At 55.6% G+C, this 16,806-nt stretch overlaps 1 protein-coding gene across 1 annotated transcript; it reads right to left on the bottom strand.

Moving 5' to 3' along the window:
• Positions 1–1,491: 1,491 nt before the first annotated feature.
• On the bottom strand, positions 1,492–14,976 carry NPR1 (natriuretic peptide receptor 1; the record flags this gene model as incomplete). Its single annotated transcript, XM_079724685.1, has 22 exons — positions 1,492–1,554; positions 1,707–1,798; positions 4,279–4,377; positions 4,628–4,802; positions 5,106–5,174; positions 5,328–5,451; positions 5,540–5,686; positions 6,406–6,574; positions 6,815–6,970; positions 7,258–7,414; positions 7,529–7,600; positions 7,860–7,964; positions 8,373–8,450; positions 8,593–8,667; positions 9,308–9,428; positions 10,281–10,365; positions 10,938–11,073; positions 11,780–11,871; positions 12,255–12,390; positions 12,815–12,928; positions 13,364–13,563; positions 14,265–14,976. 22 exons carry the CDS (start codon positions 14,974–14,976, stop codon positions 1,492–1,494), a joined length of 3,177 nt encoding a protein of 1,058 aa, XP_079580811.1.
• Between the last annotated feature and the right edge of the window lie 1,830 nt (positions 14,977–16,806).

Genomic DNA, 16,806 nt, shown 5'->3' with positions numbered 1-16,806 from the left:
TCACCCCTCCTTCTTGGCTCCCAGGCCTCCTGGGGCAGATGCCAGGACTCTCCACTCAGTCCACACTCCTTATATTCCTACTGTATGCTGGGCATTGGGTAATAGAGCAGTTCTCAAAGTGTAGTCCACAGATTCTGTGGGTCCCCAAGACCCTTTTAGGGGATGGATGAGGTCAAAATGATGTTCATGGGAATTCCCTGGCAGTCCAGTGGTTAGGACTCGGTGCTTTCACTGCCAGGGACCCCGGGTTCAATCCCTGGTCAGGGAACTAAGATCCCTCAAGCCACACACACACACACACACACACACACACACACACACACACACGAGATTTTCACACTCCTACTAATTATATTATTTGCCTTATTGACTGTGTTGATAGTTGCACTGATGGTGCAAAAACAGTGGGGTTAAAACTGCTGGTGTCTTAGCATAAATCAAGGCAGTAGCACCAAACTAGTCACTGTGGTCTTCAAAAAAAGCCAGTTTCTCTTAAGACTGTCTTTGATAAAGCCGTAAAAACTGAACATGTGATGGGTTTATTATAGTTATTTTAAATGAGTTAACAAAGACTTGTTTTAATTTCTAATACAGAATATACTGATAGATATGACCCACGTAAACAAAAGCTCTTTGGGGCCCTCAGTAGCTTTTAAGGGAGTAAATGGGTCCTGAGACCAACAGCATCAGCACTGCTGGGGTAATTCGCAGGCTGTTACACCGGCTCCTCAAAACGGAAGGGGCACTGCAGCCTTTTTCAGATACTGCATTCCGACTTGAGAAACACCTTATTTGAAGCACAGGATGGAGAATATGGCTGTGTTTTCTGGCAACCCGCTCTCCCGCAAGAAAAGACACTGTCACTGGAATAAAGATTTTAATGGTCTCCACTCACAGGAGAAGCAAGGCACACAAGCCCACAGCCCTCTGTCCTTCCCTTTCTCCCCTGTGCATTGCATCCTAGGTTGGGTGGTGGGGGAAAGGGTGGGTGTTTGTGGCCCATCTAGGCTAGGCCCAGATGTGGACTCCCCCCAGCCCCTTGTTTCACCTATAATCCCTTTTCCTTTTCCTCCTCCCCATAAAAGTCACAGTGTAGCAAGGTTGAGGGAAGAGGGCACAGGGAGGGGCAGGAGGATCCAGGAATCCATATCCCAGCCTGGCCTGGCCTGAGTCAGGGTGGAGAGTGGGTGCGTGTGCCTACGTGTGTGTGTGTGTGTGTGTGTGTGTGTGTGTGTGTGTGTGTGTGTGTGTGTGTGTGTCCCTGGGCATGGCTGTGAGTTTTGGTGCAGTCCTGTGAGCTCCAAGTTCTCCCCAATATCAGTCCACTTTCAGAGGTAATGCCTGGTGTCTCCACTGGGGTCTGCACATCTGAGCTGTTCAAACTACTTTTTGGCAATGGTGGGGATACTGCAGGCGAGGCTGAGGCCTGGCACCTCTCTATCCCCTCTGGCACAGGGAAGGGAGGTGTGGAAGGCCAGGAGGGGAGCCAGGTCAGCCTCGGGTGCTACTTGCCCGCTCCCCCAGTAGCCAGTAGGTCCGAACTTTGCCTTTGCCCTGGAGGGAAAAAGAGGAGTTTGGGGTGGGGAGTGACTCATCCACTTTCCCAAATGTTGGGAGTGGGGTTGGCTGCTTGAGAAGGGGCCTGGGGGAGGGTAAGCCCTTCGGGGACCCTAAGGGGTGGTAAGGGTAGGAACTTCCTTTTCTACCTTCATTTCTACATCCCCTCGAAGCTCCAGCTCGAAACCACCAAACTCCTCCAGGACAGCCTTGGTCTCAGAAGACAAGTGGATCTTCAGGGCTGGGTAGGAGAAGGGAGATGAGAGAGGCAAGAGATGGGAGCAGGAGATCAGGGACTGTGGGGCTAGAAAGATGCTCTCCCTCCTTCCTTTGGCCCAGAAAGCCTCCTAATTCAAAGTCCCACCCCCTCCATGTAGTATCTGACTACACGGGCCTCTCTCTAAGAACTCTAGAACTGTGTTGTCCACCATGAAAGCCACTAGTCACATGTGGTTATTTAAACTGTAATTGAAATATAGTGAAAAATGCAATGCCTCAGAGGCTACCATATTGGACAGCACAGCTTATAGAACATTTCCATTACTGCAGAAAGCTCTATTGGACTGCACTCCAGAGCATCACCAGGCTCTAAACAGACAGTAGAGTGTAGTGGTCAGGAGCTCAGACATTGGAGCCTGCTCTGCCTAGTATGAATCCTAGCTTGGACACTAGCTTGGGGAAGTAGTATAAACTATCTGTGCCTCAGTTTCCTACTCTACAAAATGCTGATAGCAACAGGACGCATCTCAAAGGCTTCTAGTGAGGATTAAATTTAACATTATTTATTTAAAAGAGTCTGGCACTTAGGAGGCACTATACGAGTGTTTGCTATCATCGTTTCTTAACTCAACACCCTCATTTCAGGGCTGAGGGAGCCCAGGCCTCGGGGAGGAGACCTGCCCAAATCTGCTGAGGTCTGCCCAGACTCCTGACTCCTGACTGCCGTTCCCCACAGCCCGTCATTTTTTTTTTTTTTTTTTTTTTTGCGGTACACGGGCCTCTCACTGTTGTGGCCTCTCCCGTTGTGGAGCACAGGCTCCGGACGCGCAGGCTCAGCGGCCATGGCTCATGGGCCCAGCCGCTCCACGGCATGTTGGATCTTCCCGGATTGGGGCACGAACCCGCGTCCTCTGCATCGGCAGGCGGACTCTCAACCACTGCGCCACCAGGGAACCCCCCCACAGCCCTTCTTTGACCTCCCTCTGAACTCGCCCCTACCACTCCTGGGGTCTGCATCGCAGAGGCCCTTTTCTGCTGTTAAACGATTTCTGAGAATGTGCTCCTTGAGGACTGAACCTCAGTGAGAAGTTTTCTCCCACCTCGACGACCTCAACACAGTGCCCAGGGAATATCTGCTGAACCAGACCCCCTCTGGGCTCCCAAGTAGCCCTTTGCCCACCACGAGGCTTAGCTGGGGTCCGCGTGGACTCCCTAGCAAACTTTGGTCTGCGTTGTCTTAGTATTCCAAGGCCTGGTACTCAGTAGTTGCTCAATAAATATTTACTGAATTGAATTGTGTTGACTACAGCAGGAGGCAGAAGGTCAACAGGAAGCAAGCCCAAGGGAAGAGGTGGGAGCAAGCATTTATTAGGTACCTACTGTGTTCCAGGGGTTGGGCTATGTTTTTTAGAATACTAAGATAGGCATCATTTTAAAGATAAACAGGGACTTCCCTGGTGGCGCAGTGGTTAAGAATCTGCCTGCCAATGCTAGGGGACACAGGTTCGAGCCCTGGTCTGGGAAGATCCCACATGCTGCGGAGCAACGAAGCCTGTGCGCCACAACTACTGAGCCTGTGCTCCAGAGGCCGCGAACCACAACTACTGAAGCCCGCGTGCCACAACTACTGAAGCCCGCACACCTAGAGTCCCTGCTCTGCAACAAGAGAAGCCACCAGAATGAGAAGCCGGCGCACCACAACTAAGACTAGCCTCCACTTGCCACAACTAGACAAAGCCCGCGCGCAGCAACGAAGACCCAAGGCAGCCATAAATCAATAAATTAATTAATTTTTTAAAAAAAGGATAAACAGGGCTTCCCTGGTGGCGCAGTGGTTGAGAGTCCGCCTGCCGATGCAGGGGACACGAGTTCGTGCCCTGGTCCGGGAAGATCCCACATGCCGTGGAGCAGCTGGGCCCGTGAGCCATGGCCGCTGAGCCTGCGTGTCCGGAGCCTATGCTCCGCAACGGGAGAGGCCACAACAGTGAGAGGCCCGCGTACAGCAAAAAAAAAAAAAAAAAAGGATAAACAGCTAAGGCTCAGAAAAGTTGAATGACAATTATCTGCTAGTCGTGTTATATGACTTTCTCACGTAACTCTTCTGAGGTAGATATTTAATTCTCATTTTCCAGGTGAGGAAAACAGAGGCTCAGGGAGGTGTAGCAAACTGACACAGCTGAGTCGGTTGTAGAGCTGAGATTCACACCCAAGTGGGCTGCTCTGGAGCCCTTTTTACCACACCCAAGAGGGCCCTAAAGGTAGTTCCCAGCTGGGAACTGCTGGACATTGGCCTGGAAAGACTTTTCAATCATTTGCCAAGAGGGCGCAGCTGGGACCTGAGTCTCTGATTAGATTCAAGGTGATGCGGCCAGGTTGAACCCTTATGAAAAGGGAGCCTGGGAGGAGAGAGAACATGGATTGGATAGGCACCCGCTGCCAGGAGAGACTTCCTCAGCCACAGCCACCCTGCCCTCCCTGTCCCGCCTCGGGGACCCAGCATACCTTCCCCGTTAGACTCCATTCTTGAGGCCGTATTGACTGTGTCACCAAAAAGACAGTAACGGGGCATCTTCAGCCCTACCACACCTGCACACACGGGTCCTGGAGGGAGTGGAAGCCCATCAGTGAGGGAAGCCCATCAGTTTAGGGAAGTAGGTGGGAGGAACGGAGGGTGGCCATAGGACGGGGCTAGGGCGCTCCAGGAGAGGCAGCAGGTGGGACCTGCGGTCGGTGGAAGCCCAGAGGTGTGCGTGTAAGCGCGCACGAGGAGCGGTGGCGACGCGGCCGGCTCATCTCTCATCTGCAGCTCCAGCCTGTGGGAGCCCCCTCCCCGCCCCTCCAGCGGCCTCACCTGTGTGGATGCCGATGCGCAAGCGCAGCTGCTCCTGGGGCCGGTGGCGGATGCGGAAGGAGCGCACCGCGTCCAGCAGCGCCAGGGCCATGCGGGCCACCTCGCGGGCGTGCAGCCTCCCGTTCCGCACTGGGAGCCCGGACACCACCATGTAGGCGTCACCAATGGTCTCCACCTGTGAGGGCCGCGAGAGGGTGCCGGACCTGAGGACTGGAACTTTCTCCTCCCGGTGCGGCCCCCACACTGTGGGCACCGCCCCCTCACTGTGGACACCGCCTTCCTGTCCCCACCCCTCATCTACCAGCCACTGTGTTCACTCATCCCCCATACCCCGCGTGGTTTTTCTGCCTGTTCCTGGGTCTCCCTGTGACACCTCCCTGTGACACTGTCTTTGTCCATGTCTCTTGGTCTTCTTGCTTAAGACTATGTCATTCTGCCTTCCACATCCGTCTGTCTGTCCCCTCCCATCTTTTCTCACCTTGTAGACATCAAAGTTGTCTATGACAGCATCAAAGCAAGTGTACAGGTCGTTGAGCAGGGTCACCACCTGGAAGAAAAGAGAAGCTAAAATGGGTGGGGAGTAAGGGGCCCCACCTGGGCTCGGGTGGGAAAAGCGGAACCAGAAGGCAGGCCTATGGGACGGAGGTGCCAAGCCAAGCACACCTGGCTGCTCTGACACCTGGGGCTGTGCCTGACCCACCTGCATGGGCGTGCTCTCCGCCGACAGGGCTGTGAAACCCACAATGTCGCTGAAGTAGATGGTGACGCTGTCAAAGGCTTCGGCCTGGACCGTCTCCCCACGCTTCAGCTGCTCAGCCACTGAGCTGAGGGGTCAGGGACAGGTGCAGGATCAGAAGGTGAGGTGGGGCTGGGACAGGTGGGGTGGTGGGAGCACCAAGCACGGGCACTCACTGAGGCAGAATCTGGTAGAGCAGGGCCTCCGCCTTGCGCTTCTCCTCCAGGTAGGCCTGGGTCCGCTCCTCCACCAGCTCTTCCAGGTTGTTGGCGTACTGTTCCATGCGCGACAGCAGGTTATCCAGGATGTTGCTGCTGTTCTCTCTGGGGACAGGGGCGGCGGAAGGGGTGGTGGTGAGAGAGGAGCGGCACACCCTGAAGCGCCTCCCCCAGGCTCTCACCCTACCCAGGCTTAACGTCAGCCCACTGCAGTGGGGTCCCTGACGAGAGTCAGGGTTGGGAGGCACAGCAGGAGGTGTTGGGAGGTGGCAGGGGGAAAGGGTCGGAGGAAAGTCCAATTCATCCCTGAGACCCCAGGGTCAAGTATCAAGCTTCAGACGTATTGGCTATTTTGAACATCTCTGTTGAACACAAGTGGCTTAGAAGGAGGTAGAAGAGGCAGAAAGGGATAGGGGCCAGTTGAGAACGGAGTGAGGGCACACAGCCTGGCAGAGGGGTGTGCCTGGAGGAACCGGCCCCCAGGGGCACACTGGGAAAGGGGATCAAAGGGCCGGGTGGGAGGTCCCACGGAGGGCAGAGAGGTGTAGGGAGGAGGTGGGAGGCCATTTACTCTGTGGCCACTGAAGGCTGATGGAGTAGGGGCCGCTGGAGGAGCGGGGTATGAGAGGTAGGGGACTGTGGGACCAGCTGGATCCTACAGTATTCACAGAGGGGGCTGCGAGGCTGTGGCGGGCTGGAGCAGGCTGTGTATGCGGGGGCTGTGTGAGGGCTCTGCCACCATAGGGATAAGACTTAAGTGTGAGGCACGCGGTCGCTCTGGGGGGTAGAGGAGGCTGGGAGGATCCAGGACTAATGCCAGCGACCTGTTAAATTTGCGCAGCATCAGGCGGATCTGTTGGAAGGGTGGCCGCTCCTGTGGGTCCTCGGCCCAGCAGCGCTGCATCAGCTGCCCCAGTTCCTCCAGGTGACTCTGCAGGGCTAGGGAGGGCCGGAAGGGGGGCTGCTCGCCCCGAGTCACACGCTCGATGATCTCTGTGTGGTGGGGGAAGAGAGGCCGAGGGGTAGGTTCAGCCCGGGGCCTGTTGAGAAACAGGGTGGGGAGGTCCAGGACCAGGGCACGGGGCAGGGGAGCCCTGCAGGGAACTGGGCTAGTCATGCTCAGGGTCACTGGCAGCAGTGGAGCAAAGGGTGGTGGCATTTCCAGGGTTCCCTCTCTCTGGAGCTGGGGTTAGTTGAGTGTGGCAGCATTAGGGGAAAGCATGGTCCTCTCACCTTTGGGACTGAGGTCCAAACCTTCCACATGGAAGACACCACTCCTCAGGGCAATCTCCTGAAGGATGATCCCAAAGCTGTACACGTCACCAGCCTGGGAGCCCCGGGCAGGGGGTGAGGCCATTCGCAGGAGCTCAGGGGCTGTCCACAACTTTTCTGCAGGTCAGAGGTCAGGAGTCACAGGGTGAAGGGCCCCAAAGCTAAGGGATGAGGGGAAACAAGGTCCCAGAGGATGTGACTGGGACTGATCTGGAGACATCACAGGGGGTGCTAGGGCTAGAAGGGGCCTTGAGACCATTTTGTCTGACTCCGCTTTCTACTGATGATAAATTGAGCAGGGAGTCAGGAAAGGTGGGCCCGAGCCCATCACAGGCCAGGCATCAGCCTCCCCACTGGGCTGTGCTGGGGGCGGTGTTAGGGGTCAGAGTCAGGTCGGGGCTCACTGGCATAGAGGGTGTGTCCTTGCTCGGGCTCTGGGTCCCTGAAGCTCTCCAGCCCGTAGTCAGTGATCTTGAGCACGAAGCGCCCGTCTACCACACAGTTGGATGACTTGAGGTTCCCATGGGAACAAATGGCCCCATTGTGCAGGAACAGCATACCCTGGGAAATTTGGGGAGGCAGGGGTCTTGGGCATGAGTGAGACCTCCAACCACAGCCAGGGGAGAAGACTGCCTGGCCCCTCCCCCCACACCCAGTGGGCCCCTTTGGGCCTACCTTGACGATGTCATGGGTGAGCGAGTACCGGAACATCCAGTCCAGGGTGATGCTCTCGTTCTCCAGGATGTCCTGCTGGGCAGTGAGAGTCAGCCCTATACCCTGCACATGCCCCCAGGAGGAGGAGTGCAGGGGTTCCACTGACATAAACTGGCAGAACGGGACAATGCTTTGGATCTACTCTAGTGCCACCACCCTCCCCCCACTCCCATTTTATAGATGGGGAAAATAAAGGTCAGAAAGAAGGAGAGGCTTGCCCGGGGCCTTATGTTGAGTCAGGGGCAGACCCGCAGCTAGACCTAGTTGTCCTGACACACCCTTGTCACCTCACCTGCAAGCTCCCACGGGGACAGTACTCTGTGAGGATACAGATGTTGGGGGGGTCAGTGCAGGCCCCCACAAACCTGGTCAGGTGTTCGTTCTGCACATCCCGCATCTGCAGGTGAGAGCCAGCATCAGAGCCTGACGGAGACCTCACTCCTTGCCAAGTTTCCCCCACCCTTGGGGACCCCTCACTCTCCTTAAGTCCCTATGCATTCTCTGCAGACATTCTAGGACCTTCCTCGGTGATTCCCACTCCTGTTCTAAAGAACCCTTCCCCAGAACCTGCTCCCTACTCCCTCTGCTTCCTAAGCCCATCCAATGGAGCCCCTACAAAATCTCCAGCGCCTCTCCCATCTATGATTCCCCTACTCCTACCCACAGCACGCAGGGGCCCATCCCAGGGCTACAGTGCTCATCCCTTCCTAGGATACCCTGCAGTCCCTCCATACCCATTCTGTTGGCCAACCTCCCCTGTGTCCCTAGATTCTTCCCCAGGCCATTGCCTCCCTCCCCACATTACATGCTTCAGCTCAAACAGGACTTCCCGCGTCAGCTCAATGCGTTTACGGTTCACACGTTTCACAGCCACGAGGTTGCCCTGAGTGAGGAATGGAGATTGTCACTGTAAGGGGATGGCCCAGCCCCGACAGCCCACCCCTGTGCTAAGACCGTCTCCAGTCCTCCATCATAGGAAAGCCCTGCCCCAGTCCTGAGGACCAGTGGTCTTTCCCCAGACCCACCTTATAATATGCTGTCTTGGCAAAGATTTGGAACTGGCCCTCTGTGGTCAGCAGGGAGCCGTAATTGGAGCCTCTCTGAAGGGACGGAGTGCAGGAGGGGTGGTCAGCCCATGGACCCGGCTCCCCATCCTGGTTGCTTGAGCTCTGGTCTGCACTACCCTGCCTTATCTTTGTGTCGCCCTGCCTCTCATTCCACATCATAAAATCCTTTCCTCATTTATTTACTTTTTTAAAATGTATTTTCAGGGGTGTGGGGTGTGGGGGGTGAGATGAACTGGGAGATTGGGATTGACATATATACACTAATATGTATAAAATAGATAACTAATAAGAACATGCTGAATAGCACAGGGAACTCTACTACTTCGCTGTACAGTATAAACTAACACAACGTTGTAAAACAACTATAACCCAATTAAAAAAAACATATGCAGAAAGTTTCAGATGATTATACAAAAAACCAAACAAATAAAAAAATGAAAATAAAATGTATTTTCACATATGCTATCTCTAACTTTTGAAAGAGCCCTGTGAGGGAGCTCTGTAGATGTAATCATTACCTGCGGTAGTCTCAGAGAGGGAACGTGACTTGCCCAAGGTCATACAGCAAGTGAAGGCAGGGCTGGGACTAGAAGCCTGCTCTCTACCCTACCCATCAGGCACCCACATGCCCATTTCCAACTCTGCCCCCTTCCCCCAGTACCGGAGTTCTTACCCCGCTCAGGGTCAGCCGGCTGCCTGCACTCCGGAGGTGCCTCTCTAGGCTACTGGGTTGCAGGTCCTCCCAACGCACCCGCCACAGCTCTGAGGCCAGTTCCTTCTCCAGCTGCATCTTTCTGAGGCATGAAATGTGCACCTAAGTCCATGTCTGAGCCCCTGACCCAGGGTTGGGGGTGCTCAGCAGCCTCTCCTCAGAGCCCTGGGACCACTGCAGTTGCTAAGAGATGGGTGGGGCAATTAACATCCTCTTGGCTGAAAGTCAGGAGGCTTGGGTGAAATTCTGCCTCACTGGGGACCTTGGGGTAGTCACTCCACTTCTCTGAGTCTCAGGTTCATGTCTAAATGTCCTCATTTGGAAATTGGGGACCTCGACATTTGTTTCAAAGCATTGTTATAAGAATGAAAAGAAAAACTGTGTGTGGAAGTGCCTGGCACACAGTATATGCTTGACCAGCATTGATTTCCTTCTCTCCCTCCTTGCTTCCCTCTGTCTTTAACTTTTCCTGCATTTTCCTGTCAGCTTCCCACTGGAAGGCAGGAGTGGGGCTTCCTTCTCTCTCTCCTCCACTCTGGGTTCAGCACTTGGTACACAGCAGAGCCTTCATCCCTGCTCAACTAATATAGGCCCAACCCCACAGGTGTTGGACCACTGCTTCCCATCTGGTCTGTACAAGCAGGAAGGGAGGATAAAGGAGCCTCAGGCCGGAATCCACACCCTATGATGCCCCCAACAGATCTGCTCCTTCTTGGATCTCCCGGATCCTCCCTGGCCACTCCACCTCTGTCCCCTCCTCCTTCTCTCTTCCAGGTGTCCTGAGGCTTTTTAGTCTCTTTTCTCCCCCATCTCCCTGGGCCTTGCTGTGCTGTCCCTTTACCCCTCCCTCTTCCCTCTGGGTCCCTGCCACCTCCTCTGCTATTGGTTCTTTAGGTCTCCCAGCCTCAATCGCCATCCTCATTCCAAGGCTTACCTGTATATGAAGAAGGAGACGATCAGAATGCTGAGCAGGGAGAGGCTGCCCACCAAAGCCAGCACCTCCAGGGTGGAAAAGTGGTCTGTAGGGGAGAGTCCAAGTTGCAGCAAGAGAGATTTGGGTTAGACATTGGACAGCAGGAGGAAGAACCTTTATTTTTTTTATTTTTAGATTTTTTGGGCTGCACCGCACAGGCATGTGGGATCTTAGTTCCCTGACCAGGGATCGAACCCAGGCCCCCTGAAGTGGAAGCGTGGAGTCCGAACCACTGGACCACCAGGGAAGTCCCTGAAGAAACTTTTAATATTCAATCAGGGACTTCCCTGGTGGCGCAGTGGTTAAGAATCCGCCTGCCAATGCGCCGCAACAAAGAGTAGCCCCCGCTCGCCACAACTAGACAAAACCCGTGCACAGCAACGAAGACCCAACACAGCCAATAAATAAATAAATAAAAGTAATATAATAATGAAATAAAATAAAAAGTTTTAAAAAATATTCAATCAGTGAACTGGGATGATGGATGAAGGGAAGAAAAAGGCAGGAGGAGTCTCTCCAGGAGCCCCTCAGTGTGGGAGAGGAGCACGTATTTGACTCCCCGAGCAGGAAGGATGCAGCATCTCCATAATGGAGGCTTGGAAGGCTAGGGGCAGTCACCTTGGTTGCAGGCTGGGTCCTCATTGTCAAAACCACATTTGGGGACATCAGGAGGTGGATACCCCAGAGGCCAGTTCAATTTGCGCCCTGACACGGTCACCAGCTCTTGGGAGGTTCCGTTGAAGTTCAGAACAACCTATAGGAGGGCAGGAACGGTCGGTGGGCAAGGGCCCTTGGTGAGGCCTCCCGTCCAAGGGAGAAATCCTGCCCCCGACCTGCCCCATCTCTGCTGCCAGGGACTGTGTCTGCACTGTCAACTATTCAAGGAGTCCCTGCCGTGGCTGGATACAGAGAGCCTCATACCCATGCCCCATGTTATCAGAGTGGACAAACTTGAAAATGACTTAAGGGTTTTATAAAGAAAACTCTGTATAGAATCACAGCCCTACACTCAGGGGGTTTATAATCTTGGATTGAAGCACACAGGAAATAGGAAAATGCAGTGTTCTCAGTCCACATTCCCAGGCCTAATCCAGGTACCCCTCGTCCAGGAAGCCTTCCCTGGATGATCTGCTCCTTGGTGCCTGTGGTCTCAATCCCTTTCTGCTCCTGTTGCACTTATAGAGCAATAGGATGTGCATTCATCTTGGCCCTGAGTCAGTCTGTCTCTGCTGGGAGAGGATCCTGCCTGCCTTTGGAGACATGGAGTTTCCTGAGGGCGGCACTGTGCTCCCTCCTCAGACATGGGGTTCCCCAAGGATAACACCTGTGAGTCCCTATCATTCTGGTTGCTCCTCCAGATTGGCTGGATCTCTTTTATCCTGGGCTCTCCCTTATCCAGGGTGGTGGGAGGGTGAAATGTCATTCCCAGTTGGCACTGTCTTCTGGGGGCACAAACTTACCCTGAAGGCGCCAGTGTCAGGATCCATATCCCAGAGGGAGAAGTCGGTCTCCCGATCTCCATTGCTGTCCATTTTCAGGTATCCTGTCACACCTGGGGGTATGGAGGAAGATGGCTGTGTTTTGACAGGGTGGAATGTCATGGGTCCCACACCTCATCTCTGTCTGTTGATCTTTTGATCTTCTCCGTCTTGCCTTCCAAATATGTATGTATGTATATATATATATATATATATATATATATATATATAAAATAAAAGAGACAGACATTTCAGCAGCAGGAATGGTTGGGGTTGGGCACTTAGGAAGACTTCTTGATGGCACTAGGGACACGGGGAAAAGAGCCTAAAGAAGAAGAGAGGTAGAAGAGACTGGTGTGGGCAAGTGAGTACCTGCACTGCGGGGCTAGGGGCTTCTCACTGCTTCGTGCCTGGGGCACCCCAAGGTAGCCCATTCCTGCCACCTCCAGTGCCTGACCTTGGAAGCTTCGGTTCCACATCCGCTGAGTGATGCCCTCCCCATCGGTGACAGTTCCCCCATGTGCTAGAGTCTCCGACACTGCCTGGACATAGAGCAGGAGCCCGTCGTGGAAGGACGCTGGGATGGTGTTCACCTGCAGGGGCAGGCAGAGCTGGGCTGGGGTGGGATGTATGAAGGGCACAGAGTGGGGCGCTGTGGGGGTGGGGAATGGGAGGCACTGGGAGCTCAGAAGAGGTTGGGAGAAAACACGCTCACAGCACAGAGAGATTTTACTACTTGTAAGACGCCTCCACGTATATCACTGCTTCTGAATCCTGCTAGGCAGATAGGGCAGGACGTAGCATCCTCATTTCACTGATAAGGACTTGAGTTTCAGAGGTTGAACAACTTGTCAATGCCCCCCTCCATCATCAAGAGAGATACGGGAACAGTGGGAAGGGAAAGAAGGGGAGACCTGGGAATACGGGGATGGCTGAGAGAGCAGGGCGGCGACTGGCAGAGGGCTGTGAACTGGGGGCTGGAGGTCCACGCTGCAGGGTCCCAGGAACCCCTCCTACCAGGCCATCCTCCATGGTGAAGTTGAACTGCTCATGGGCCAAGTGTTTTAGCTTCTGTAGGAATTCCAAGTACTCAGGATTATCCGGCTCTTTATATGTAATGATTTTGGCAGCCTGAGGAAGGGGTCAGTGGAGAGGGGAGAGCTGGGTGCTGACTCCAGTCCTGCCAGTACCCTGGGTGCCCACCTCCCAGAGCTGCATCTCTACTTGCTCAAGGTCAAATTGGACCCTATGTCCTGCGCGAGGTGCTGCCTGCTTCAAAGCAGGGGATGAACTGGGATGGCTTTTCCAAGTCCAGATGGTCTGTGAGATGTGAACACTATCCCACCTCAAGGGCATTCTCTCATCTTTTTAGCCTCCAGGTTCTGAAGTCCCCTGGCCCTCTATATACCCCTTGCCCCAGCCCCCTGCCCTGTGTCACCTAACTCTCTATGAGCATCCAGAACCTCTTTTCTGGAATCCTTTCAGACACTGAGGGACCCAGGACCCAGAAACAGTGTGCCACCAGCCCAGAGCCCCACAGCCTGGGCTTCCAATCTGAACACTCACCTGAAAGGCCCGGTGGGCACTGACATCCTGCCCATCCCCTCTCTCCCAGGGCCTGTGGGGAGCAAGGCCATGTGCTCCTTGCAGGCTTTGCCCAAAGAGGTCCAGGTGGAAGAAAACATAGTCCTCCCCACTCAGGCCAGCTTCCAGGGCCAGAAGCATCAGGGTTCTGAAGGTATCTGGGGAGCTGCAGATGTAGACAACTGGGGAGGAAGGGGGGTCAGAGAGAGAGAGAAAAGCCTAAGTGTCAGGGAGTGGAGGGGGAACTGAAGCCGGGGCACCCAGGGGAGGAAATTCAGAAACCCTGAGGTAGTTAAGTGGAACTCCTGGCTCAGTCTGGGCTGTGGGCTGAGGAAGGTGAAGCGAGGGAGGAGGCGGTGGGAGGGGGAGGAGGAAGGAGCCCAGATAGGGAGAGAGGGAATAGTGGAGCCAAAGGTGGGCAAGGTGAGGTCAGGAGAGGGGGAGAGCAGAGAAGGGCCAGCTGGAGAGGGGACTGGAAGAGGAGAGGGCACGTAGAAGCACGGGGAGGAGAAGCTGGAGGAGGGGAGAAGCCTGTTGGGAAGAGAAGGAAAATGGGGGAGAGATGAGGGATAGGAACTAAGCTGGAGCCCTACTAAGTGTCATGGTGGCCGGAGGCATTTTCTCCCTCCCGTTAACTCCGGAGGAACCGGTGGGAAGGAGGTGGGGGAGTGCGGAGGTGAGAAGAGAGGAGAGCCTAGGAACTGGAAGTGGGGGCGGGCATGGAGAAAGAGAGGGAAATAGAAACGCAGAGGTGGAAAGGGCGGAGGAGGCTGAGACAGGAATGAGGAGCCGCGGGGAGGAGAAGTCTGGCCCGGAGAAGAGAGAGGATGTCCCGGGGAAGGCCCGGAGGCAAAGCGGCCGGATGGGTGTGCCCGTGTTTCACCTCGGCCTTTGCGTCGCACGGTGCGCAGCAGCATGGTGTAGTGGTCGCGGTCGCCCTCGGCGAACTCCAGGTGGTCCACCGTGATGTTGAGGCGGTCGCGGACCTGCATGTACAGCCCCTCCACCACGAAGAAGCAGGGCTGGTCGTCGCGGGGCTGGTAGGCGTAGAGCACTAGCGCCTGGCGCTCCCAGCCCAGCCGTCGGTGCAGAGCCGCCACGAAGTCGCCCAGCTTGGCATGGCTGGGCCCGGCGCGGGTGGTCAGCGCGTACTCGTCCTTGGCCCCGAACCCCACCGCCGGGGCGCCGGCGGTCAGCAGCGGCACCCGCCAGTGCGCGGTGAAGCGGCCCACGGGGGCGGCGGCGTACACGCAGCCGGGGCCCAGGAACACCGCGGGGTTGTGCTCCCACTTGAGGTCCACGGCGGCCAGGGGCGCGGCGGTGTCGGAGCAGACGCCCAGCGCGCTCTCGCTGCTGCCCAGCACCGTGCGGACTGTCCAGCCCGGCAGCAGGTCCGGCCGCGCCTTCACCCGGGCCAGGGCCAGCTCCACCGCCGGTCCCACGCGCGCCCACGACCACGGGTACGAGGTGTTGGCCAGAGGCAGCACCACGGCCACCGTCAGGTTGCCCGCGTAGCTGCCCGGGAGCAGCAGCAGCGGCGGCAGGAGCAGAAGCAGGCGCAGGCGGGCGCCGGAGGGGCAGCCGGGGCGCGGCATGGCCTCAGCGGGCACCGAGGCGGACCAGCGTTCCCACCATGGCCTCTGGCGTCCCCTCCGGCTCCGCTGAGGGAGGGAGGACGAGCGGGGCGGGGGCGCTCACCCCGAGGCACGCTGCCCCCTCTAGCTGTGACAGTCTGCGCCAGGAGCGCCAGGGGCGCGCGACCGAGGGGTGCGCCCAGGGCGCTGCAGAGCAGGTGGGTGCGAGGAGAGCGCGGGGGCCGAGAGGACGCGAGCGTGAGCCAGAGCGTGTGTGTGTGTGTGTGTGTGTGTGTGTGTGTGTGTGTGTGTGTTAGGAGAGAGAAAACGAGAGCGCGAGCGAGCGCTCCGTGGAGAAGGATGGGAGAGGGCGCCAGGGAGGGAAAGGGGAGTGTGAGTGTTTGTATGTGTGCGTGAGCGCCTGGCCCAGGGAGTGTGCCAGAAGGGGCGTCCGGCCGGCCCAAGTCCGGGGGGGACTGGGGAGGACCCAAGCCAAGCTCCGAACCCTCCCTCCCGGCCGCTTCCCCTCCCAGACTCCCTGACCTTAGAACCAATCCTGGATCTTTAACTCCTTCCTCCCCGCCCCGAAGTCGCGGGCTCTTCCGAGTCTCTCAGCCCGCGCACTTTCTTTTAGACCCTCTTCACGCTTCTCGGCGGCCAAACTTCTTCCTCCTCCGAGAAGCGGCATCGGTAGAAGGGGTTCTGTTGCGGGGTCGGGAAGAACTGAATAGAGAAGTGTGTGGGAGCAACAGGGGGCCTCTTGCGCCCCACCTTTCCCTCCCCTCCTACCTGGTTCCGTCTGGGGAAGAGAGAAAGAGGTGCTGGTTTGGGATCTTGGCAGGAAAAAGTGCGAGTGTTTGGATGTGTGTCGGGGTGGTGCGGGAGGGTGACGGTTTCTGGAAAAGGCGTTAAAGTAGGTGAATCCAGGGTCCCCGTAACCAGTCCATCTAGGATGTCACCACCCCCCACCTCCGGTTTCCAGATTGAGCGGATTAGCGGAGAAAAAGGACCAGGTAGAAGGGCGGAGTTAACTCTTTAGTTCCCCAGTGGCTGTAGGAACGGGGAGGGAGAGCTTGCGGGTGGCTGGAGGAGCGAACAGGTGTGATCTCAGGGTCACTGCCGGCGTGTGAGTGTGTGTTTGTCTAGAGGAGGATTATTAAAATGGGATTTGTCGGGGCGGTGGGAGACAGTGTTGGAAATGACAAGCGGAGGGGTAAATTGGGGGGAGTATTTTGGGGCCCTTGACGGCTGGGCTGGGGGCCGGAGAGCTGTGGAATCAGTCTGCCCTCTAATGGCCGGCAGAAGTCGTTGACCGTATTGCGCTGCCAACCTCTGCAAGCCTGTACCTAGGCAAGACCAAAGATCAGGAAACTTCTTCCGTACTGCAGATTTCCAGAGGACCTAGTACGTGTTAAGCACCAGCTGAAGGTATAAAGATTAAGACTATACATATATGTGTGTGAGTGTGTATATATATGTATATGTATCTCATATATATCATATATATATGGTCCATACGTTTGAGGAGCTCTATTTGGGACAAATAGCCATAATGTAATATAGTTAAATACTACAACAGAGAGATAGGTAAATTGCTAAGAGGCCCAGATAAGGGCTATTTTGCTTGCATTAGGGCCAGGAAAATCTCCAGAGAGAAATAATTCAACAAGGGTAAGAGGATGAGAAAGGTATTCTGTGCAGAGACAGCAGAATACTGAAGTCTGTTTCCTACATATTTAGGAGAATTTTGAATATTCTTATGGTCTAGAGCAAACAGTAGCCCATGGACCAACTTCAGACGGCAGGCGTGTTTTGTCTGGCATGTATTCTCTCTCTCAAATATATATATGT

The sequence above is a fragment of the Hyperoodon ampullatus genome (genome assembly GCF_949752795.1).
Source record: "Hyperoodon ampullatus genome assembly, chromosome: 2".
Classification (NCBI taxonomy): Eukaryota; Metazoa; Chordata; class Mammalia; order Artiodactyla; family Ziphiidae; genus Hyperoodon; species Hyperoodon ampullatus.
Note: the sequence above shows the minus strand (reverse complement) of the source record. Positions and strands in the feature narration are given on the sequence as shown.